Genomic DNA, 24,566 nt, shown 5'->3' on the forward strand with positions numbered 1-24,566 from the left:
GAAGAAAATCGCATTTTTTACTATTATTCCAAATTTTAACCCTTTGTGCGGGAGGTGCCAGGTGGAGTTGTCCTATATACGATGTCTTCACTCCAGGTGCTGTGTCAGTAGAAATATTGAGATGTGTGAAATTTAAAGAGAATCGGGTGCTCAATATGAGAGTTATAATTATTTAACATTTTTACCCTTTGTGGGGGAGGTACATGATGGAGTGCGCTGATATTGTCCGTTTTCGCACCTGATGTAGCACTTATACAAATATTGGGATTTGCATAAAATTGGATGATCTTTTCTTGTTCTAAATGACAAATTATTTTCCATTTAAATTTGGGTTTTTGTGGGGAGGTATCAGAAAATGTGATATTACCCATCTCCGAACTCGATCTAAGTTTGATAATAATATTACGATGTACCAGCCAAACAGACCCCCAAACATATTTAGCCCAAAGTGACGTGGGGTCCAAACCCGTAGTTTCGATTATGCACGTTTTGGCCGTATTAAATTTGTATACCCTCTGTAGCCATTTGACTGAGGGATTAAAAATGACTTATGAGGCAGAAATCTAACATCTTTGAAGTGTTGGAAATGATTTGAACTTGGAACTATCACAGTAAAATATGTTACATTGACTAACAATTTGTTATTTTATTTTGGGATTTTTAATTTTTGTTATATTTTGTACAAAAAAAATCACTAAACAAGTGCAAGTCGACATCGAAAACTGTAACGACAAAATAAAAGCCTATACAAACCAATATTTTCTTAAAAAATTCCAAAAACCCTTACATTGTAATATTATACTTGATATGCCGACTCGCAATAAACGCCCTCGTACCGAGAGAATAAGGGCGAATACCACGCATTAACCATAAAATGTTTTACACTTCATTTTAGTTGTATTTATTAATTCTTAAAGAAGAAGAGTAGAACATATAGTTTCTATGATACTGAGATATTTTCAGCAACGAAATCAAAGTAGTCGCTAAGGGCTACCGATAGTTACCAACTTTAACTTCTTTTCATTCCGTTTTTTGCCATTCCGTTTTGGTATAGCCCCCATATAGCGGTACCTCCCTATATTCGGTATTTTGATGATTTTAGAAACATTTTTCCACAGATTTGTCTAAAAAATGGTATTTGTGTCATAATGGGTTCTAGCTCCGGTGGCGAAACTATGTATGTATAGGTCCACGTTGTTGTATAGCCCCATATAACGGTACATCCCGATATTCGGTATTTTGATCAAAATTGGTATTTGCAGTTCATAATGGGTTCTAGCCCGGTGGCAAAACATGGAATATTTAGTTCCACGTTTTCCTAAAGCGCACATATAACTATACCCACCGATATTCGGTATTTTGATAATTCTAGTCACATTTAAAAACAGATTTGTTTCAAATTTGGTATTTTAAAAAATTTGATAGATAACAATCTTTGAAGTATTGACTCTAGAGATTCCCGTTTTGGTATGGCCCCATATAACAGCTTTACTCAAATTATGATTTTTTGATAAATTTAACTGCATTATGAAAAAAACGGTCTTACAGGTATACGAAGTTTAAAGTTACGCTTGAATTCAGATACTTTTATATAAAAATGTTTCCTTTATCCTAAGGTGGAGGGTCTTAAATATTTTTTTACTTGTTTATATCGAAATTTTGGGTTTCAAAGTCACGGATTTTGTTGGTGGTCTGGCCTTTTTCCTTTAATTGAAGATTTTTTATAAGTTTTTTTTTTCATAAAACTATAGACGAACTGTGTCAATCTTTGGGAAACCTGTAGATCGTCCTCAAACTACGAAAGAACTTCAGATAGTGATCTATTAACTTAGGAGAATACAGATTCTTCCAATCGGATATAAAACAAGTCATAAAAATCGGTCTCACTGAATGGTAGTTTTAGAGTAATTAGTTATTTAAATATATGTATGCATTTTGAGCAATGATTTCATAATTACTTTTGTTTTGGGAAAGGTTTGGGATCTTCAACTTATGGAGTGAACGGATCACAGACTTTATATATTCATCATTATTTTTCTCTTATCCAAATAAAGTGAAGGATTTTAGTTAATAACAATATTGTATACAATGAATTAATATGTATAAAATTTATGTACGTATGTAATAAAGACCGATATCTGCATTTTTACTTTTAATGTTTTCAAAATATTGAGATTTTTAAAGACTATTAAGTCACTTTAACATAAGAAAGAAAAAAATAATAAAAATAGGACAATAGGACAGACATTATTTTTAAAAAAATTAAATTTATTAAACTTTCCATATTTTGGAAATGAGGTAACAATTCGTAAATAACATAGTTCATAAGGATTCAATATTCCATTTCCATAGCTGGAAAATGGTGCATAAAGAATTAAAGATAAAACACTAGGTGTTTATTTCAAGACTTTATAGAACAGATGAAAATAAATAAATATGTATGTTTTAAGGCTTTATATGGAAGTGAATACATGAATAGGTATATTTCATCAGTTTGTGTTGAAAATCGACGAAAATACCAAATATCGGGACTTATAATCTCAGACCACAATAACCGTTAGAGTTGTGAAAACCAAAAATTTGCAGCAGAAGTATAAATAGGTTTAACAAAATAATGTTTTTTTAGCAGTTGATTCGTTGTTATAGTACTTTCAGAGTGAATTTAGGTTGCCTTAAGGTGAGAATACATAAAACGCTTTTGACTGGCTTAAGTCATCGGTTGGCTTCTTCGTAGAGGAATAAATGAGTTTTAGGTTGACTTAGTTCGAGTTTGGCCCTACGCTCCTTTGTTCTAATCCCAAGAAACCAGCCCATGTCTTAAGCCAGTCAAAAAATATAATATATATATATATACAATAAAAATCTCAATATTCTGAAAACATTTCCAAGCTTTTTGATAGATATGGGTCAGTGTTATTTTATTTATTTTTTTTTAAACTATTTCTTACTTACTTATATATGTAGGTTGCTTTACAAATAGCTATCTCCAACTGATCATCCTTTTAATTTTGTGAGTTTCTTTGTTTTTCATTTTGATTACAATTGATTTGTGTAGTTTGTTTTTATTTTTCTTATAATTCAGTTTATTGACATTACATTTAATTATTGTCTCGGAAGACTGTGGCGACAAATAATTAAAAAAGAAATACTAAATACTTTATAATCTTTCAACTCGTTACTTACAAAACCAAAAAAAAAAATGATAATAATTAAAAAAGAACATAGTACAGAAAATGTTCTGACCAAAGAGGAACATTTCTATTAGCTTAAACATCTAAGTAATATTAGGTATATAAAATTCTAACAATAACAATTTCAGTTTTTTTTAATTTCTTTCCTTCTTACAACTAGCTTTGCAATTCATTTCTCCTAAAACACAAATATTTTTTCTAATATTTTAATACAGTGTAAAAAAAACTGAAAATAATAATACACGCACATTTCACTTATTGCACACAACAAATTATGGAAAATTATGAAAATGAAATTTCATTTGTGGAAAATAGAAAAAGAAAAACGATTGGAATGATTTTACTGCTTCAGTGGTAAATTTGCCATCCTCATAATCATCTCGTACTCTTATTTATCCAAAGATGATATCGATGCTGAGATTTCGGAAACATCTCTCGATTCTTCACGGGCTCTTCGTTTAGCAGACCATTCCACAATACAGAAACATGCGGCTCCAATGGTGCCGAATACAACGAGGATGCCCAGCTGGGCTCTTAATCCCAAATGCGAGGAATAGAAGAAACTAATGGCAGCAGCAACAGACTAAAAGACACAAGAAACGGAGGTTAAATTTTGTATTGAGAGAAAAATTTAAGATCATCATAGAAGGTTGGTCTTCTCATAGAAGACCAGGTGATCTTATCATAGAAGATCAGTAGGTCTTATCATAGAAGACCAGTTGGCCTCCTTATAGAATAGAAGACAAGTTGGGCAACTCGTAGAAGACCATTTTGTCTTCTCATTGAAGACCATTTGATCTTCTCATAGAAGACCTGATGGTTTTCTTATAAGAGGCCAATTGGTGATCTGCTCTCCTATGGGCATAACTACTGAACTTATAGAAGACAGTCTACTTATATTCCAAGAGAAGAGGTATTAGTCTTCTTCTATCAGATCTTCCTAACTCACCTGTGTAAATTTAAACAAAGCAAATGCTCCAACCGAGTTCTTTACGAACACCCCACCCAACATCGAATAGATCTGAGTATTGAAGCAGGCATCTCCCAAACCTAATAGGAAGGCGCACAATAAGGCGATCCATGTACGAGGAGGATTGAAGAACGAAATACTATCGGTATCATTGAAGGGGGCATTATCGGGCAAGTTGAAGAAGATTAAAATGAAGGCCACAATATGGATTAAATAGCCAGCAATGACAATGGGATCACGACCAAAACGTGTTGTCTTCGAAGCCAAAATGCCAAAGAGACTGCCTCCAAAGACTTCGCCAACACCAATGCAAATGCCAGCCAAGCCCATGATTTCTTTGGGAGTATCGGAGATTTTCATTGTAAAACCAATCGAGGGGCCATAGACGCCACTGAAGAAGGAAAGCTCGAAACCTAGGAAGAAATTGAGATTAAACAAATGTATCCATATTCAAATTGCATTTCTCCTTACCGGTATACAAGAAAGCCATACTGAGCAGCAACATATCTCGGGTCATAAACAATTGTCCTGCCGAACGGAAAGCCACTCGAGCACTATCCCATGGCGTCTGGGGTTGACGTAATTCCGTATCCACGGTTGAATTGTCCGGCACATAACGCAATGTTGCCAAGAAGATTACACCCAACACAGCCACTCCAGTTAGAACACCAATAACCAGCGAACGGGTCTGATAGTCAATTTGATCCTTATTTTGAAATTCGTAGTACACAAAGAGATTGCCAAAGAACATACTGCACTGTAGCAAAGCCCAAAAAATGCCAGAATTCCTGGATATGTTGCCCGAGTCACTGCATCGAGCCAAGAAACTTCCCTGGCCGGTCCATGTGATGGCAGCACCCACACCCAAGAGGGCACTGGCCACATATAACAGCCATGTGCTAGGAAACAGAAAGGTGACCACAAAGAATCTGAAATAAAGGAAAAGTACGGGATTAACATAGATGATTTAAAGGTCATAGTGCTTTGTCTATTTAAATGTATTTTTGTCGGAGTAAATGGGATATTGAACAAATGCTTTGAACAGAGTCGGTAAGACAATTCAATTTATCGGCTGTTTGCACACATACGAATTCCACTCAATCTATATCATCCAACCTATCAAACCATCTGCTATATTAGCCTTTAAGACTACTATGAGTCTTCAAAACTTACGTATAAGTACAAGCTCCCACTACCATAGCGGTACGTGGTCCAGTAAATGCAATAAAGGATGGGGCAAGCCAATTGAAGAGAGCAAATGTGGCATAAATAACAGCCAAACTGGTATAACCGTCTCCATTGAAGCTGGGATCGTCATCGTGAATGCTAACCAATAGGGTTTTCTGTAATGAAATAAAGATAAAACAATAAATTGTTATAAATCGTGGCATATTTTTAGGCTGATGAGATACACAAGCATTGAAATAAAATAAGTTAGTTATATTTTATTGAGTCTTTTTTTTATCAATAAGATGACAATTAATAACAATATAAGGGAATCCTTAAGACTATAATGTATTATCCTAATGTTGAGAAAAGTTATACAGCATCATGCTTCATTTAATAAAAAGACAATAAAATGTAAAAATCTTGTGTGTTAATGGACGCCCTTGCTCCCGGGACTTTTACATAAAGATTGAAATAAAATTACAATAGATTTGGTAATTGTTATACAAATGAAAATGTTTAAACTGTTATATTTTATTTTTGTTGGCGTTATGTAGCTTTGTTCATATTTCGTTGCTAAAACTAGGGCGATTTGTTCAGCTTAATTTTTTGATGAATTTGTTAAAAACAAATTCCTATTGGAGTTAATGACACTGGCATGTTTTGCGTATGCGGAATTATTTTGCTTTTGTTGGTATTGTTTTTCGGTTGAAATGAAAGACATAAATTTAACCCACATCAAGATTTTTTTCCTTTAGAAGATACATATGAACGTCGCTCATTTGAAAATACATTTATAGGTAGGTTATCACATGATCGTTTTGCCGAATTTTATCTTTTCTTACGTGCGCCAAATTGCGGCTTAACATTTATCCCCTAATTATATTTGAAATAATGAATGATGTCTCCAAATTTGTCCAATTTTGAAATGCGCGAAAACCAACTCAAATAAATGGACACGAGAAAATGGATATTATGAGTTTTTAATAATTATGTTTACAAAATGTCATATCTCTGACGACAATAGTTGTGAAAAACTGTCAATTAAATGATTGCCAAGATATGTATGTCTGTTTGACTGTCTGTATGTATGCAAGTGGAATAAGTGAAAGCTATACAGGCATTTATTTCAAGACTTAGCCATCAATGAATCAATGCATTCATTCATTCACTCATTCATTGATTGATGGACAGCTGTAACACGCTGCAACGCTTAATCAGATAAAATGTAGCAAGCTGCAATGAGACGTTGCATGACAAACGAATAAAGAAAATAAAATGAATCAATAATTAAATTGATCGCTTCAGTATTAGAAAAGCGATATGAACACCTTTTTCAGATGTAATTCGAAACATTTTAGTTATAGTTCACAACTTTCTATTTGTAAATCGAAGATTTTATTTGTATTTCGAAACATTTTAATTCTAATTCGAAAATTTCATTTCTAATAAATTCAATAATTAAATTGATCGCTTCAGTATTAGAAAAGCGATATGAACACCTTTTCCAGATGTAATTCGAAACATTTTAGTTATAGTTCACAACTTTCTATTTGTAAATATATTTTATGTCTGAAGGACTTTTTGTATTGAAAATGGGCAATGTAGGTCCACGTCTTCGTATAGCATCCATATAACGGTACCTCCCAATATTCGTTACTGTGTTGATTTTAGCGATATTATTCACCGGAATTGTTTCAAATTTGGTATTTGAAGTTCGTAATGGATACTACAGCCTATGAGAGAAGGTTGTCTGTGCAGGTCCACATCTTCGTATAGGCCCCATATAACGGTTCCTCCCGATATACAGTATTTTGATGATTTTAGCTAATTATTCACTGTATTTTTTTAAGTTTCGCATTTGAGTATTGTAATGGCTTATGACAAAAGTTACCATGTCATCGTATAGACCCTAATATAACAGATTTATTTGGTATTTTTAAGATTTTAACAGAATTTTTAACGGATTTTATTGTTTTTGAGAATTGCCAATTTCGTTACAAACGGTGTTCGGCCCGGCCGAACTTACAGCTTTTTTACTTGCGCATTTCTTTCTTTGATCCGCAATAAATGTAATATTTTCTTAAATGTATTTTACCAAAATAGAATAATACTTACATTTTCATCAACTTCTTGCTTTTTTTTTTTGGTTACCTTTTTCCGCGCAAAAATCACTACATACTTTGTTTTCGACAACATACTACCTATCGTGTACAACATCGTGTAGAAACAGTTATATTTCGATATCGGTCCAGATATGGCCCAGATCGAAGGCTTTCTATAAATTAACAAAGATGTGGTAAAACTAAACAAAATTGTCTGAAAATACAATTGATATATAATAGAGTACATTTATTAGTACATTGACAAGTTTTTTTTACACAAGTACAATACAAAAAACAATATTATATTTTTGAATAATAAAAAAATAAAAATAATAAGTAATTCTATAAATAATATATCAAAAAGAGTAAACTAATTTGCTACAACTATGTTATTCTTTTTTTTACTTCGTACATGTGAAGTTTATATATTTATGTTTGTATATATAATAATGGGTATGTATATATATATATAAATTTTTGTAAATATTGTATTAAAATATCAATTCGAATCGATACAAAAGAACAATGTTGACAAATATTTTATAATAATGCCAGTAATAATGATTACGCTAAAAAAATATTGACGTGTATACTCGCATAATAAATTTAGTTAACAATAAAGTTCGGCTAGGCCGACAACTCTTGTGTTTTTACAAAAAAAAAACCCTTCACTTAAAGTGTTTAAATTCAAATTGTTTTTCATGATTTTTTCAACATTTTTAAGGGATTACGAAAGTGGAAAATAGAGGATGTAATAAAGAGGTAGATTTATTCGAATGTAATACAATCCCAAATAAAGTGCGAATCAACGAACGAATAAATCACAAGATTAAGTTCTGACCCACAAAGTTCTTTGCTAAGTTCTTTAGCTAAAGTTTTCATTGACATGTTCAAAGTTTGGGGAACGAAATTGTTGTTGCAATCCGCTCAGTGCATGATCGTGATCGGCTTTCATTAATTTATTAATTTTATTTATTTTTTAATTAATTAGTAAGGGATAAAGCCTGACCATTTTGTAACAACAAAATACTATGGTATCCCGAACAAACAAGCTAACACTGTTTTAATTTATTTCTTATAACATAATCGCCCTTATTCTATTTGGCGGCGCCGACATCGTTGGAATGGCATCACTTGTTTTCAATGTCTACACCAATTTGGTATTTTGTAACAGGGCCGACTGTTTATCGATAATTTGAATCTGTCATCACTAATATTTGCGACAGCTGATATACATTGTAGCAAATTTAGTTTAAACCCAGTAAGAAAGGCCAAAGTCGGGATGGGCCGACTTTATGATACCCTACACCACTTTGCATATATAGTCGTAGTATGCTACATCGAAAACTGTAACGACCAAATAAAAGCCTATACAAACCAACATTTTCTTAAAAAAATCCAAAAACCCTTACATTGTAATATTTATACTTAATATGCCGACTCGCAATAAACGCCCTCGTACCGAGAGAATAAGGGCTAATACCACGCATTAACCATAAAATTTGTTTGCACTTCATTTTAGTTGCATTTATTAATTCTTAAAGAAGAAGAGTAGAACATATAGTTTCTATGATACTGAGACATTTTCAAGGAATTGTCTAACTCATTTTCGGTAATTAACAAAATTTGTCGGTAAGTTAGCGACGAAATCAAAGTAGTCGCTAAGGGCTAGCCCTTAGCCCTTTCCGTTTTGGTATAGCCCCCATATAGCGGTACCTCCCTATATTCAGTATTTTGATGATTTTAGAAACATTTTTCCACAGATTTGTCTTAAAAATGTTATTTGTGGGTCATAATGGGTTCTAGCTCCGGTAGCGAAACAATGTATGTATAGGTCCACGTTGTTGTATAGCCCCATATAACGGTACATCCCGATATTCTGTATTTTGATCAAAATTGGTATTTGCAGTTCATAATGGGTTCTAGCCCGGTGGTAAAACATGGAATATTTAGTTCCATGTTTTCCTAAAGCGCACATATAATTATACCCACCGATATTCGGTATTTTAATAATCCTAGTCACATTTAAACACATAATTGTTTCAAATTTGGTATTTTAAAAATTTTGATAGATAACAATCCTTGAAGTATTGCCTCTAGAGATTCCCGTTTTGGTATGGCCCCATATAACAGCTTTACTCAATGTATGATTTTTTGATAAATTTAACTGCATTATGAAAAAACGGTCTTACAGGTATACGAAGTTTAAAGTGAAACCCGCATGACTTTAGATACTTTTATATAAAAATGTTTCCTTTACCCTACGGTGGAGGGTATTAAATATATTTTTTTTACTTGTTTATATCAAAATTTTGGGTTTCAAAGTCACGGATTTTTGTTGGTGGTCTGGTCTTTTTCCTTTAATTGAAGATTTTTTTATAAGTTTTTTTTTCATATAACTATATACGAACTGTGTCAATCTTTGGGAAACCTGTAGATCGTCCTCAAACTACGAAAGAACTTCAGATAGTGATCTATTAACTTAGGAGAATATAGATTCTTCCAATCGGATATAAAACAAGTCATAAAAATCGGTCTCACTGAATGGTAGTTTTAGAGTAATTAGTTATTTAAATATATGTATGTATTTTGAGCAATGATTTCATAATTACTTTTGTTTTCGGAGAGGTTTGGGATCTTCAACTTATGGAGTGAACGGATCACAGACTTAATATATTCTTCATTATTTTTCTCTTATCCAAATAAAAGTGAAGGATTTTAGTTAATAACAATATTGTATACAATGAATAAATATGTATAAAATTTATGTACGTATGTAATAAAGACCGATATCTGCATTTTTACTTTTAATGTTTTAAAAATATTGAGATTTTTAAAGACTATTAAGTCACTTTAACATAAGAAAAAAAAAATGGTAAAAATAGGAAGGTAACTACAGACATTTTTTTTAAAAATTAAATTTATTAAACTTTCCATATTTTGAAAATGAGGTAACAATTCGTAAATAATATAGTTCATAAGGATTCAATATTCCATTTTCATAGCTGGAAAATGGTGCATAAAGAATTAAAGATAAAACACTAGGTGTTTATTCCAAGACTTTATAGAACAGATGAAAATAAATAAATATGCATGTTTTAAGGTTTTATATGGAAGTGAATACATGAATAGGTATATTTTCATTAGTTTGTGTTGAAAATCGACGAAAATACCAAATATCGGGACTTATAATCTCAGACCACAATAACCGTTAGAGTTGTGAAAACCAAAAATTTGCAGCAGAAGTATAAATAGGTTTAACAAAATAATGTTTCTTTAGCAGTTGATTCGTTGTTATAGTACTTTCAGAATGAATTTAGGTTGCCTTAAGGTGAGAATACATAAAACGCTTTTGACTGGCTTAAGTCATCGCTTGGCTTCTTCGTAGAGGAATAAATGAGTTTTAGGTTGACTTAGTTCGAGTTTGGCCCTACGCTCCTTTGTTCTAATCCCAAGAAACCAGCCCATGCCTTAAGCCAATCAAAAAAACTTTTTAGGTATTCTCACCTTTAGTTAGCATTTCGAAATATATAATAAAAATCTCAATATTCTGAAAACATTTCCAAGCTTTTTGATAGATATGGGTCAGTGTTGTCATTTTATTTTTTTTAACTATTTCCAATTCTTAAAAACTTACTTATATATGTAGGTTGCTTTACAAATAGCTATCTTCAAGTGATCATCCTTTTAATTTTGTGAGTTTCTTTGTTTTTCATTTTGATTACAATTGATTTGTGTAGTTTGTTTTTATTTTTCTTATAATTCAGTTTATTGACATTACATTTAATTATTGTCTCGGAAGACTGTGGCGACAAATAATTAAAAAAGAAATACTAAATACTTTATAATCTTTCAACTCGTTACTTACAAAACCAAAAAAAAAATGATAATAATTAAAAAAGAACATAGTACAGAAAATGTTCTGACCAAAGAGGAACATTTCTATTAGCTTAAACATCTAAGTAATATTAGGTATATAAAATTCTAACAATAACAATTTCAGTTTTTTTTAATTTCTTTCCTTCTTACAACTAGCTTTGCAATTCATTTCTCCTAAAACACAAATATTTTTTCTAATATTTTAATACAGTGTAAAAAAAACTGAAAATAATAATACACGCACATTTCACTTATTGCACACAACAAATTATGGAAAATTATGAAAATGAAATTTCATTTGTGGAAAATAGAAAAAGAAAAACGATTGGAATGATTTTACTGCTTCAGTGGTAAATTTGCCATCCTCATAATCATCTCGTACTCTTATTTATCCAAAGATGATATCGATGCTGAGATTTCGGAAACATCTCTCGATTCTTCACGGGCTCTTCGTTTAGCAGACCATTCCACAATACAGAAACATGCGGCTCCAATGGTGCCGAATACAACGAGGATGCCCAGCTGGGCTCTTAATCCCAAATGCGAGGAATAAAAGAAACTAATGGCAGCAGCAACAGACTGAAAGACACAAGAAATGGTAGTCAAATTTTGTATTGAGAGAAAAATTTAAGATCATCATAGAAGGTTTGTCTTCTCATAGAAGACCAGTTGGTCTTATCATAGAAGATCAGTTGATCTTATCATAGAAGATCAGTTGATCTTATCATAGAAGATCAGTTAATCTTATCATAGAAGATCAGTTGGTCTTATCATAGAAGACCAGTTGGCCTCCTTATAGAATAGAAGACAAGTTGGGCAACTCGTAGAAGACCATTTTGTCTTCTCATCGAAGACCATTTGATCTTCTCATAGAAGACCTGATGGTTTTCTTATAAGAGGCCAATTGGTGATCTGCTCTCCTATGGGCATAACTACTGAACTTATAGAAGACAGTCTACTTATATTCCAAGAGAAGAGGTATTAGTCTTCTTCTATCAGATCTTCCTAACTCACCTGTGTAAATTTAAACAAAGCAAATGCTCCAACCGAGTTCTTTACGAACACCCCACCCAACATCGAATAGATCTGAGTATTGAAGCAGGCATCTCCCAAACCTAATAGGAAGGCGCACAATAAGGCGATCCATGTACGAGGAGGATTGAAGAACGAAATACTATCGGTATCATTGAAGGGGGCATTATCGGGCAAGTTGAAGAAGATTAAAATGAAGGCCACCATATGGATTAAATAGCCAGCAATGACAATGGGATCACGGCCAAAACGTGTTGTCTTCGAAGCCAAAATGCCAAAGAGACTGCCTCCAAAGACTTCGCCAACACCAATGCAAATGCCAGCCAAGCCCATGATTTCTTTGGGAGTATCGGAGATTTTCATTGTAAAACCAATCGAGGGGCCATAGACGCCACTGAAGAAGGAAAGCTCGAAACCTAGGAAGAAATTGAGATTAAACAAATGTATCCATATTCAAATTGCATTTCTCCTTACCGGTATACAAGAAAGCCATACTGAGCAGCAACATATCTCGGGTCATAAACAATTGTCCTGCCGAACGGAAAGCCACTCGAGCACTATCCCATGGCGTCTGGGGTTGACGTAATTCCGTATCCACGGTTGAATTGTCCGGCACATAACGCAATGTTGCCAAGAAGATTACACCCAACACAGCCACTCCAGTTAGAACACCAATAACCAGCGAACGGGTCTGATAGTCAATTTGATCCTTATTTTGAAATTCGTAGTACACAAAGAGATTGCCAAAGAACATACTGCACTGTAGCAAAGCCCAAAAAATGCCAGAATTCCTGGATATGTTGCCCGAGTCACTGCATCGAGCCAAGAAACTTCCCTGGCCGGTCCATGTGATGGCAGCACCCACACCCAAGAGGGCACTGGCCACATATAACAGCCATGTGCTAGGAAACAGAAAGGTGACCACAAAGAATCTGAAATAAATGAAAAGTACGGGATTAACATAGATGATTTAAAGGTCATTGTGTTTTGTCTATTTAAATGTATTTTTGTCGGAGTAAATGGGATATTGAACAAATGCTTTGAACAGGGTCGGTAAGACAATTCAATTTATCGGCTGTTTGCACACATACGAATTCCACTCAATCTATATCATCCAACCTATCAAACCATCTGCTATATTAGCCTTTAAGACTACTATGAGTCTTCAAAACTTACGTATAAGTACAAGCTCCCACTACCATGGCGGTACGTGGTCCAGTAAATGCAATAAAGGATGGGGCAAGCCAATTGAAGAGAGCAAATGTGGCATAAATAACAGCCAAACTGGTATAACCGTCTCCATTGAAGCTGGGATCGTCATCGTGAATGCTAACTAATAGGGTTTTCTGTAATGAAATAAAGATAAAACAATAAATTGTTATAAATCGTGGCATATTTTTAGGCTGATGAGATACACAAGCATTGAAATAAAATAAGTTAGTTAGTTATATTTTATTGAGTCTTTTTTTATTAATAAGATGACAATTAAAAACAATATAAAGGAATCCTTAAGACTATAATGTATTATCCTAATGTTGAGAAAAGTTATACAGCATCATGCTTCATTTAATAAAAAGACAATAAAATGTAAAAATCTTGTGTGTTAATGGACGCCCTTGCTCCCGGGACTTTTACATAAAGATTGAAATAAAATTACAATAGATTAGGTAATTGTTATACAAATGAAAATGTTTAAACTGTTATATTTTATTTTTGTTGGCGTTGTGTTGCTTTGTTCATATTTCGTTGCTAAAACTGGGGTGATTTGTTCAGCTTAATTTTTTGATGAATTTGTTAAAAACAAATTCCTATTGGAGTTAATGACACTGGCATGTTTTGCGTATGCGGAATTATTTTGCTTTTGTTGATATTGTTTTTCGGTTGAAATGAAAGACATAAATTTAAACCACAGCAAGATTTTTTTCCTTTAGAAGATACATATGAACGTCGCTGCCCCATTTGAAAATACATTTATAGGTAGGTTATCACATGATCGCTTTGCCGAATTTTATCTTTTCTTACGTGCGCCAAATTGCGGCTTAACATTTATCCCCTAATTATATTTGAAATAATGAATGATGTCTCCAAATTTGTCCAATTTTGAAATGGGCGAAAACCAACTCAAATAAATGGGCACGAGAAAATGGATATTAAGAGTTTTTAATAATTATGTTTACAAAATGTCATATCTCTGACGACAATAGTTGTGAAAAACTGTCAATTAAATGATTGCCAAGATATGTATGTCTGTTTGATTGTTTGAATGTATGAAAGTGGAATAAGTGAAAGCTATACAGGCATTTATTTGAAGACTTAGCCATCAATGAATCAATGCATTCATTCATTCACTCATTCATTGATTGATGGACAGCTGTAACACGCTGCAACGCTTAATCAGATAAAATGTAGCAAGCTGCAATGAGACGTTGCATGACAAACGAACCAATAATTAAATTGATCGCTTCAGTATTAGAAAAGCGATATGAACACCTTTTCCAGATGTAATTCGAAACATTTTAGTTATAGTTCACAACTTTCTATTTGTAAATCGAAGATTTTATTTGTATTTCGAAATATTTTAATTCTAATTCGAGAATTTCATTTGTAATTTGAATTATTTCATTTGAAATTCGAAAAACTTCAATTGTCAGTCGAATTTTTTAATTATTAATTCTAATATTTCCACATGAATTGGTTACTCCAAAAACTAATTTGAATTGACATTTAGTATAGACTAATTTGAATTACAATAAATATATGTAATTCGAACTTCAAATTAATAGAATCGAATAAAAACCAGTAAAGAAAGTCCTAAAGTCGGGCGGGGCCGACTTTATGATACCCTACACCACTTTGCTAATTTGGTAGAGCTCCATATAACAATTAAATGTTTTTATGTGAGAATTCAATCATACACGCTATGATTATAATTATAATTTAAAGTTCAAAGGGCTAAATATACCAAAGCATTTGTATCTTTTAACTTCGGACACAGATAAAGATATATATGGGAGCTATATCCAAATCTGAAGCGATCTCGATAAAATTTGGCAAAGATATTTCTGAGCTTTATTTGATATATTTCCCTGAATATCGTTGTTACGTAGTGCATATTACGGCTGTGGGTAACAAATACAACAAATCGGATGAATATATATGGGAGCTATATCTGAACTGATCTTCACCAAATTTCGCATACTAGCTTCTAGACTCAATTCGGTCGTATGTGCCATCCATCCATTTTGGGCAAATATTAGACGTTTGGTGCACAATATATGGTAAATCGGACGAAATTATATATGGGAGCTATATCCAAATCTAAACCGATCTCGATAAAATTCGATCGACTCAGAATGTGATTCTATGCACATCATCAAAAGGAACTATGGGTCTATCTCGTTTTGTGTGTTTTTTGGGCTGCAGGAATAATTCAGGCGCAAACAGTCAATGGTGTTCGGTATCGTGAAATAACAACCATTTTTTTCTTTGGCACTAATTATGGCCTTCAAACGGCCAATGAAACCGTCACATTCAGCCCGAATGTTGCTCTGCGGTATTTTGGCCCATTCCCGGCGAAGCGCCTGCTTGAGATGATCGACACTTTGGTATTTTTTAGTGCCAACTTTGCTTTCCAAAATACTCCAGACACAATAGTCCAACGGATTGGTATCAGGAGATTTTGGTGGCCATTGTGAGCTGGAAATAAAGCGAGGAACATCATTTCGTAACCATTCTTGGGTGGCGCGTGCTGAGTGCGATGGTGCTGAATTCTGTCGGAATGTCCAAGGTCTGCGGCCAAACTGCTTGCGTGCCCAAGACTTTAATACACCCTCAAGAATATTTTCGCGATAATATTCGGCATTTATTCTGATGCCACGGTCGATTAATACAAACGGAGTGCGACCATCGGCTGTTATGGAAGCCCACACCATCACCATGGCGGACGCTTGAGTTCTGGTGGCCAACCGAAGGTGCACATTTTCAGCTGACCTCTTTGGCAAGTAAAAACAATCATTTTGTTTGTTTGCAAACTGCATGACAACGAATGTTTTCTCATCGGAGAAAATCAAATTCGGCAGTTCACCACTTTCGGCCAAGCGAAGCAACTCTTTAGCTCTTTTGAGTCTATTTTCTTTCTGTTGCGGTGTAAGATCTTCCACTGTTTTGAATTTCAATGGCTTTACCCCGAGCTCATTTTTCAATATTTGCCGAATGAATATTGTAATATGTTCAGCCCACGAGTAATTTTCCGGTCACTACGACGCGGGCCTTAATTAAGTCGCTTCTTTACTTTTCGAACCATTTCTGCTGATGTTGCTGTTTCCTTCCGTCCACTTCCTTGACGTCGGGCTACGCTACCGGTATCACGGTAACTAGAGATGGCACGAGACACAAAATATTTATTCACATTTAAATGCTGAAGTGTTCTAACCATAGCCACTTGTGGTTTTCCAGCCAAATAAAAAGAAATCACACTATCACGCTTGAATTCCATCACGTATAACTTTTTTCTGGAAAATTCTCACCAAAATACTTTTGTAAGCTGTCACTGAAATAATTGTAACAGCTGTCGGACGAGTGGCTTAGAAATGACAGCAGTCTGAATTTGGTTGCAGTTTTTTCATCTCACCCTGTATATAAGTATTTGAAGGAGTTACAAACAGAATGACAAAGTTAATATGCCCTCAACACTATGCAGGGAGTGTATAAAAACCGAGATTTTACTTTTACACCAAACTTGAAAGCTAAGGGAATCGATTATTACTTCCCATTCCCATTCCCTAATACTCCCTCTAAAAGTTTTCCGTCTGGTGGCCATAAGACATAGAGTATAAAAATCGTTGCTCGTTATTGACCTTAAAAGATAGTTTTTTTCTATAAAGATAAATGACTCTTTTGCTTGTTTTATGAGAAGAATAAACAAAGAACTTTCAAGCACCTGCTCTCAATTCATTTTATCATAAACATCCGATATTAAGTATTTTTCAATTATTGAAGCGGAGGAATGCGTCTCTACAATTAAAAGATAAATGTAACCACTTGACACAGTCGAGTTGGTTTATATTGATAAGATTCCAACCGTCTGCAACCTGAGAGTGAAAATCACATTTCGGCAAATTGTTTAAATTTTATCCCCAAAGCCGAATTGAAAACCCCTCACATTTAATCTATAAATATGGGTCATTGATAAGTGTCGAACAGATATTTAATATTATTTCAATGAAGACCTCCAATTCTGCAAATACTTTTTGCCATTGGAATTGCAAAAAAATAATCTTTTGTTTGTAAACAAATCGAAAGTCATATTTCTGACGATTGCTACGACAACATAATCTAATAAAAGCTGACTACTTATTGGTTTATTAACCTTAACCGATATAATGCGTGATTGGCTTTAATGTATAATTAGAAGTAGGAATAGAAATAACGTTTGATAAGGTAGATAATTATCAACATTTTATATAAGGGGGAAATTATTTAGATAACAATTAAAGTATTTTTGGTGGGTTTATGTATTTCTGTAGATAGGCCTCTATATGGCCTTCTTCTTTTTGTTTGTTGTTGTCTTTTCTTAAAATCCAAGGGGTCAAGGCTCAGCAGAAGAAGTTATTTTTGTTGGTGGAATTAAGAGAGGTAGAATTCTACATTATTATTAAATTTACTTTGTTTTACTCAATTTAAAACAAGTAAGCAAAGGCTACAGTCGAGCGGGGCCGACCGTTGAATACCCTACAACACTATAATAAATGATACAGTTTATATAGGCGAGATACTCGAAATTCCACAAGACATTGTGACAAATAATAAAAGAAAACCATTAGGTTTCGTTCTCTAATTTTCGAATAATAGCAACTTAAACTAATTTGCTCATTTCCAATTTATTGGTAAATGGTCTTCCTATTCCAATATTTTCCAAAGACCTATATTATCTTAAAAGTGGCAAAAGATTAACATTTATTATTGGTTTTTGACTGAAACGCATCTATATGAGATACAGACATTTGACTATATTCTTCAACGAAATCAGTCTAACGAAATAGTCAGAAGTGCGTCTTTCCTGTATTTGTGAATTCTCCAAAAAGTCACTGGAATGGACCTTTTCGTATTTTGTCTACAAAAGTTGGCAAATTTCTTTACACATTGAATATTTTTGGATGGCCATCCAAAACTGCTTGGCTTTTGCAATGTCCGGTAACCCCCACTCAAATGTGCGTGAGGGTCGGGCGATAATTTCGACCTGCTGACAATTTTGCAGTTTTTTGGTCCATTTCAACCCCTAAATATATGGTGATCATCTCCAAAAAGAGTAGGCTTCTATTCTGACCCTCATCTTATCCCCAAGCAAAATTTCGTAATGATCGGGCCATAAATGCGATCTGTATATGATATCCTGATATCCTAACTACTTAGTTTTGTTAGCTATAGAAATATTACCAAATGTTTAATTCAAAATGAAAATATGCCAAAAATATGACAAAATTGAAAAAATATGAGAAAATTTTACAAAATCAATATTTTCATCTTTAGAGAGATATTTTTATGCGATTTTTTTAGACGTTTTTTCATTCCTGCCAAGAGGCCATTCTGAATTAATGAGAACTGTCGAAATCAGTTCAGCCGTTCTCGACATATAAGAGATCTTTCAAGCATATCTTCTTTGATAGACATATATATCGTACATATTTTGCTATATATCCGATTTGATGGATGTTAACATCAATGTAAAGATCAGAAGTAACCTTGTCATGGCTTTGTGATTTCGCCGGGATTTATAATATTCGCGGTTTCATATAAAAATTTTGAATTTTTTCAACACAAAATATATGGTCTATTTTACCCGCTAAATATTATCCGATGACCACCCAATTTGGTAGGCTTCTTCCCCGCCCTAAACTCTAGCTACAAGCGAAATTCCGCGTTGATTGGTCTACAATTGCGACCTGTAGAGCAACTGCAAAATCAGGAATTTTTTCAGTTTTTGGTTTATTTCAACCCCTAAATATTATGCGATCATCTCCAAAAGAAATAGGGTTCTATTCTGACCTTAACCCAGTGATTACAAATTAACATGGACAGACGGACAGACGGATGGACGGACATACATAGCTAGATCGACTCGACTATTTCGAGGTGTTACATAAATTCTGGCCCAATCAAACTTATAATACCCCCAACACATAGTGTTGTAGGGTATAACTACAGTTTTACCTTCCCCATTTTTCTCAGTGTAACAAAAACACACAAATCAACCACAAGTATGAGACGAGCCCACATTTTCGGCCCAAATCAAAAACAAAAGCGCATAGCTAAATTGTTAACAACAACGTCAACTATCTAAACAAGCGTTGTGGAAACACAAAAACAGACAGACAACAATCAACCGTTTTGGAAAAAAAAACAACAACAACAAAACCAGTTATTAGTTGTGGGCCAAAAGCCAATTTTTAGCAACGCTCATGACATAAAGTGGCCATTATAAACAACAATCAGACAACGCGTTCAAACACAAAACATATTTTCAAGAAGAGGGGCTCGACGTACGGAACCAGTTTTTTTTGCGGTGTTCTGCAAATATACATACGTCTACACATGTATGTATAGCAATAGTGTTCTGCATATGTAAATATTTTGCTGTTGTTGTTTCTTGATTTTCAAGCAAAATAATAAAGTCTTTATCTAAATGGATTGAATGCCCGGAATGTCTCTAGACCATACGCCTCAAGTGTTTACTCAATGGGGCCGATATTCAGTATTTCTTCAGAGATATCAGTTCTTGCCACCAACAGCATTCACTTGACTGTGGGGTGTACACAAATAAAACAAGCTGCCACCTCGTTTCAATGAAATCTGAAATAAGCTTTAGTTAATAAATCAAATAATTTCTAGAAGTAATTTTTTTTCTGTACTTAAAGGCCAATGGAAAAATTTGCAAGTTGGCTGACCGCCATTTAATGATTTTTTTTTCTGAAAAAATACCGATAACTTGTTTGGTAACCTTCTAAAATGGTTATTTTGTTTCAGTGTGTGTGTGTGTAAATGCTATTAATTTAATTTAAATTAAATAACAAAATGTGTAAGTACTGTCCTAAGGATACAAGGAATGGGGTTCACCATCAAGGGAGTACCTATTGGAAATATTTATCTATAGAAATCTTTGAAAAATCTTTTGTTCATAGAACGCCTATTCCAAGTTGTATGGAACCATGTGAGTTGTATTACCCCATATCATATCTATACAAACCTTTTAAGCAAATAAAGTGCTATGTTCATAGAAGACCTGTTTAATGTCTCCTAGATCCATGTGTCCAGATCCATATCTGTAAAGAGTCTTTCATAGTCGGTGAAAAGTGTGACACAAATGATCAAAATACCGAATAACTTGAGGTTCACTTATACGTGGGTTATACCAACACGTGAACCTATGTAGCCCATTTTTAATACCATAAGCCATGCAGACCAAACACACATCTACACACAGATGGACGCTAAATCGAAATAGAATTTCATCAAGAATATATATACTTTGTGGGGTTTAAAATAAGAGAACTGCAACAAAGTCAATCTCCATAATTTTTACATTTTTTTTTTAAATTTTGAAAGAAAGCAAAAAATGTTGGAAATAGTATCAAATTTTAGAATTAGTTTAGATTTATTCGATTTGGCACGAATTATGGCTTTCAAACGGACAATGAAACCGTCCCACACTGCCCGAATGTTGCTCTGCAGTATTTTGGCCGCCGCCGAAGCGCTTGCTTGAGGTGATCGACACTTTGGTATTTTTTAGTGCCAACCTTGCTTTCCAAAATACTGCAGACACAATAGTCCAGCGGATTGGTATCCGGAGATTTTGGTGGCCATTGTGCGCTGGAACCTCATTTTGTAACCATTCTCGGCTGTTATGGCGGTCCACACTGTCACCATGGCCGACGTTTGAGTTCTGGTGGCCAACGGAAGGCGCACATTTTCAGCTGACCTCTTTGGCAAGTAAACACGATCATTTTGTTTGTTTACAAACTGCTGGACAACGAAGGTTTTTTAACCGAAGAAAACCGAATTCGGCAGTTCACCACTTTCAGCCAAGCGAAGCAACTCTTCCGCTCTTTTGACTCTATTTTCTTTCAGTTGCGGCTTTACCCCGAGATCATTTTATAATATTTGCCGAATGGAATATTGCGAATCAGCTCACGAGCCACTTTTCGGCCACTGCGACGCGGGTTTCGATCAAGTCGCTTCTTTACTTTTCGAACCATTTCTGCTGATGTTGCTGCTTTCCGTCCACTTCCTTGACATGGGGCTACGCTACCAGTACCACGGTACGAGACACAAAAGATTTATTCACATTTAAATGCTGGAGTGCTCTAACGATAGCCACTTTTGGTTTTCAGGCCAAATATAAAGAAATCACACATGCTCACCAAAATGCTTTTGTACGCTTGTAAACAATATAATGAGCTGTCACTGGAATAAATTTAACAGCTGTCGGACGCTGTCACCTCACCCTGTATATATTCATTAGTCTATAATCAGAGCACTGATTTACTCATTTTCACTTGGGAGCGAAACTCCCACTCCATGGAGTTTTTCACGGAGTATTCAATATAGTGGGAGCACTCCCGAGTCACTCCTGTTTTAAAAATTAAAGTGGGAGAAAATCTTTTAAAATAGAGCAAGAGATTGCTCTAAGAATGTAAATGAATGGAAACAAGTAAAAAAACATTAAGTTCGGCCGGGCCAAACTTTTAATACCCTCCACCTTATGATAAAAGAAACATTAGAACAAATGTGGCAAAAACCATTAAAATGCCGAATATCGGGAGGTACCGTTATATGGGGGCTACACCAAAACGTGGACCTATAATTACAATGTTTCGCTACACAAACTAGGACCCATTAGGAACCACAAATACCAATTTTTAGACAAATCACTGAAAAAATGTTGCAAAAACCATCAAAATACCGAATATCGGGATGTACCGTTATATGGGGGCTATATCAAATCATGGACCCATGCATGCAATGTTTCGCCACCGAAGCTGGAACCCATTATGACCAACAAATACCAATTTTCAGACAAATCCGTGAAAAAAGGTTGCAAAAATCATGAAATTACCGAATATCGGGAGGTACTATTATATGGAGGCTATACCAAAACATGGACCCATACATGCAATGTTTCGCCACCGGAGCTGGAACCCATTATGACCAACAAATACCAATTTTCAGACAAATCCGTGAAAAAAGGTTGCAAAAATCATCAAATTACCGAATATCGGGAGGTACCTTTATATGGGGGCTATACCACAACGTGGACCTATACATGCAATGTTTTGCCACACGCTCAAGGACTCGTTATGACCTACAAATACCAATTTCCAGACAAATCCGTGAAAAAATGTGGCATAAATCATCAAAATACCGAATATCGGGAGGTACCGTTATATGGGGACTATACCAGAACGTGGACCGATATATCTCATTTTCAATACCAACCATCCTAGACACAATGCAAATAGCTCTGCTAAATTTTGGCGCTCTACGTCAAATAATGTGGGCTGTATCGTGATTTCAACAGACAGACAGACAGACAGACGGACATCGTTAAATCGACTTAGAATTTTATGCTGATTATGAATATATATACTTTATGGGGTCTAAGACGAATATTTAAGGATGTTACAAACGGAATGACAAAGTTAATATACCCTCCTTTCCAAGGTGGAGGGTATAAAAATATTTTGTTTTCTGATTTGTGTATGCGTACTGCAGAGAAGGGAACTGAGGGAATAGGGGTGTGATATTGTACAGAAAAATCCAACAGTATGCAAAAAACTAAAAGAGTGCTCTGCAAGAGTAGAATTTGCTCGACTTTGAATGAATTATTCTCCCACAAAATAAGGAGGAACAAACGAAAAATTGAGTTTGCTCGATTTTTGTTCTGCTCTCATGAGTGCACGCTGCAGTGCGAGTGAGTTTCACTCTTTGTGCAAATTCGAACGAGTTTTTCGGAGGTCTGATTGAAATGTACTGCGACTTAGGTTGATTAGATGAGTAATTCGAATAAATAAAAAAGGCTCTATGTTTTAATACCCTCCATCATGAGGATTCACAGAAATCTCATTGAACCTGAGATTAATTATTCAAGCGAGGTCTATTTAAAACTGTAAATTCCATTGAAATCGACGGATAAATATAAGGGATTTACCCTAAAAAAAAATTATAAATGCTATATTAAAATCATTTCGGCAGTAAAATGCATTTAAAACCAAGAGAGTTCCATTTTATGGGCGCTATGCCAAGGGTAATCCTATGCTGGCAATTGTTTGCAATGCTCCAAAACTAGAACAGAAATAAATACTTTGTAGGGACTAAAAATTCTGGATAAAAAAGACACAAGAGGCGTTTACGAATTTATAGTTTTTTGGATAGAAGGCGACATCTGTATTTTGCTGCATTACTCACAATAAAATGCAAGCTAATTCACCACTATCATATTTTGATTTGTGTATCAGCTTGGCCGACACTGTAAATTGGCAACACTGTAATGGTGGAATATAATTACTTCCATAAACTATCTACTAATTCCTGCAAAAGGTTCTCCAGCCATCGAGGATGTGTGAAAAGCTTTTTGTACATAGAAGACCTCTTACAAGTCTTCCGTGGGATATATGTAAACTGTATTCTTCCTGTGGGAAACCTGTAATATATATGCTTTCTACAGAAGACTTGTCACAGGTCTGCTAGTAATAGAGAATTTGTAGCAAGTCAACTGCGCCTAAATATGTGTTCACAGGCTACTTCCTTCTGTTGTTTTTCACTTCGTTGCTTTTGTAAACGACAATTTTGATTTTTAAAAGCTTTTTGAACGTGTTTATAACCCTTGGATGCAGTTTGGTTACTACTTACTTCGTATGGTGTTTTGTCAGTAGCTTTTGATGTCAAAGTATACCTAATAAACCCATTATTTGAAATGTGATTGTTGATTGGATAGGAGTAATCAGAATGGAACAAAAAGAAAAGCATCGTCTTACTCCGATCTGGTACTTCCCACAATGCTTCAAAAAGTGAAACAATCACTTTACATATGACTCTAGCAAGAAGTGTAAACTAGGCGCAATATGAAAAGTTATTAAAATATTATGCAAGGTACCGTAAACTGAGGGCTACTTCCTTCTGTTGTTTTTCACTTCGTTGCTTTTGTAAACGACGATTTTGATTTTTAAA

General features: G+C 34.4%; 1 protein-coding gene across 5 annotated transcripts in view; it reads right to left on the minus strand.

Annotated features, from left to right (window-relative positions):
• Positions 1–3,042: 3,042 nt before the first annotated feature.
• The window catches only part of LOC101888651 (UNC93-like protein MFSD11), a 46,101-nt gene continuing 24,577 nt past the window's right edge, over positions 3,043–24,566 (minus strand). For 4 of the 5 annotated variants that reach the window (XM_059127006.1, XM_005183049.4, XM_005183048.4 and 1 more), the window contains exons 3-6: positions 13,521–13,690; positions 12,819–13,276; positions 12,327–12,760; positions 9,115–11,891 (exon numbers count right to left, since the gene is read on the minus strand). In XM_059127006.1, the coding sequence (XP_058982989.1) occupies positions 11,697–11,891; positions 12,327–12,760; positions 12,819–13,276; positions 13,521–13,690 (1,257 nt within the window). In that variant the 3' untranslated portion in view covers positions 9,115–11,696. Of the gene's footprint in view, positions 3,775–4,140; positions 4,575–4,632; positions 5,091–5,334; positions 5,505–9,114; positions 11,892–12,326; positions 12,761–12,818; positions 13,277–13,520; positions 13,691–24,566 lie in introns of those variants that run through there. The other variant, XM_005183047.4, reaches the window with a different exon arrangement.

This window comes from Musca domestica, unplaced genomic scaffold, assembly GCF_030504385.1.
Source record: "Musca domestica strain aabys unplaced genomic scaffold, Musca_domestica.polishedcontigs.V.1.1 42, whole genome shotgun sequence".
Classification (NCBI taxonomy): Eukaryota; Metazoa; Arthropoda; class Insecta; order Diptera; family Muscidae; genus Musca; species Musca domestica.